General features: G+C 39.6%; 1 protein-coding gene across 1 annotated transcript; it reads right to left on the bottom strand.

The window, feature by feature from the left end:
- Positions 1-5: 5 nt before the first annotated feature.
- Positions 6-1254, bottom strand: LOC106536885 (brain natriuretic peptide). The gene is made up of 3 exons (XM_014034231.1): positions 790-1254; positions 230-509; positions 6-98 (listed from the first exon to the last, which is right to left on the bottom strand). The coding sequence occupies exons 1-3, from the start codon at positions 928-930 to the stop codon at positions 88-90; spliced, it is 432 nt and encodes a 143-aa protein (XP_013889685.1). The 5' UTR covers positions 931-1254; the 3' UTR covers positions 6-87.
- Between the last annotated feature and the right edge of the window lie 640 nt (positions 1255-1894).

The raw sequence follows: 1894 nt of genomic DNA on the forward strand, positions 1-1894 counted from the left end.
TAAATAAATAGTAATAAAATAAAAAATTTAATTTTGTACAGACGTTGTAGTTCCCAAATATAGCTGGTAAGACTCCATCTTTTTCTTTCATTTTGGATCTGCATGAAAACAAAATAAAATGTGTAAAATACAAAGTATTATTGAACTGCATAAACTATTAGCATGAATAAGATTCATGTTGTATTATAGTACTGCTATGATGGTGTGGTTTTTTTGTAGCACCACTTACTGTATCTGCCGATGGTGTTGCATCCCAAAGAGCTCATTGAGCCTATCCTGTCCATCCGCCGCCCGAAGCAGCCAGATGTTTTCTTGGATGAGTCATTCCGAAGGTTTTTAAGGTTTTTGGCCGACAGAAATTCCCTGATTTGTGTTTCATCCAATCCAGTCTGTGGCTGATCTTCATCTACCTCATCCTCCATGCTGACGAGACTCTCTATCTCTGCAGGGACCCTCTGGTTCATCTGGGTCTGCTCTGAAACAGACTCCTCCAGTTTGTGAAGGAGAACCTGAAATATCCACATTAGCACGAGATTAAACTTTGATTATTGTTTTAGGGATGCACATTCATAAAAAGGACACTTAAACAGGACTTCTTCATAAATAATAATAAAGAGAATCAACAAACATTCAAAGTATGATCCTCCCCCCAAAATTTTAATCACTTTAAATTAAACAGCCACTCCATTATCTATTATATCCCAGTCAATGTGTTTGATAACAATGATTTCAATTCTAATTTTAACATTGGTTTAAAAACATGCATGTCTATTTTAGTATTAGACTCACCGTTAAGATGTCCATATCTGTTCCAGTGAAACCAGTGTTGATGGGATGTGTACCACACAGCTGTAGGTTCAGGATGAGGAGAAGGCCACAGAGYAGAACGGAGGATGGGTGCATTGTTTTTCGAGAGCTGCTGCTGTTCATATCGGTGATGAGTTGATCTTATAGTGGCTGTATTGATGCTGAAGTCCACATCCTCTGCTCTTTTATACTTCAGCCTGGCTCACAGAGCAATGCCAGGAATCTGAGATCAGGCATTACGCATTCTAACACCTGATTCTGATGACAGGAGCTGGCGGAAACGACTCCTTATTAAGTATTGTATCTCAGATATGGAGCAGCAGCGCAACAGTTTATCCCATATGCTACTTTGTTTTTGAAAACTAGTCATCACCCCCAGTGTTGCTAAATTTAAGAGTCGACGTGATCCTGCCAGTGTAACCCAGTGATCGTTTGACAAAAACTCCAGTCTGAAGCAGGAAGAAGTCTTAAAATGTCTCCTCTAAATTAAGGGTTCCCAAACTGTTTTTGTATTTGACAATGTAAAAGTCTTGCAATCCCAAATATCTTTGGTGAAACTACAAAAACYTTGCTAAAAATGTAAATAAATTAAAGGCCTAGCCTTACTTGAAAGAAGGCCTGTCAACGGTGGCCTTTTAGCCCAGAATCATAAGCCTCTTTCATAAGTCAAATCAYCGAAATTGCCAAAATTGCCCGGCTTTATCCCCCAAAATCACAGGAGAAGCTGAGCCGATCCCGCACACATGTACGTGTTCATAAACGAACCCAACAGTGAGGAACCAAACGAGGCATGGAGCTGAACTCAGCTGGACCGAAGTGGACCTGCTGCCTCGTATCAAACAAGTCATTCTTTTGCAGTTAAATATTTTTAAACTAACTACACAGTTGCTGTTCTGTGTCATTTTTAATTTTCCCTCAGCAATAAATCTGTAGATTAATCCTCCGCCGCTCACTGGCTCTGCGTTGTATCAGGAAAAAGGAAGGAAATCTGATGTGAACCGGTTTTTGAACTCTGAATTAATGCCAAACTCCAAAACAGTTTGGAGATTTTATTGTTAATGTGCAAGGCTTTGGTGTGGTTCTGGAT

The sequence above is a fragment of the Austrofundulus limnaeus genome, unplaced genomic scaffold (assembly GCF_001266775.1).
Source record: "Austrofundulus limnaeus strain Quisiro unplaced genomic scaffold, Austrofundulus_limnaeus-1.0 Scaffold2017, whole genome shotgun sequence".
Lineage (NCBI taxonomy): Eukaryota > Metazoa > Chordata > Actinopteri > Cyprinodontiformes > Rivulidae > Austrofundulus > Austrofundulus limnaeus.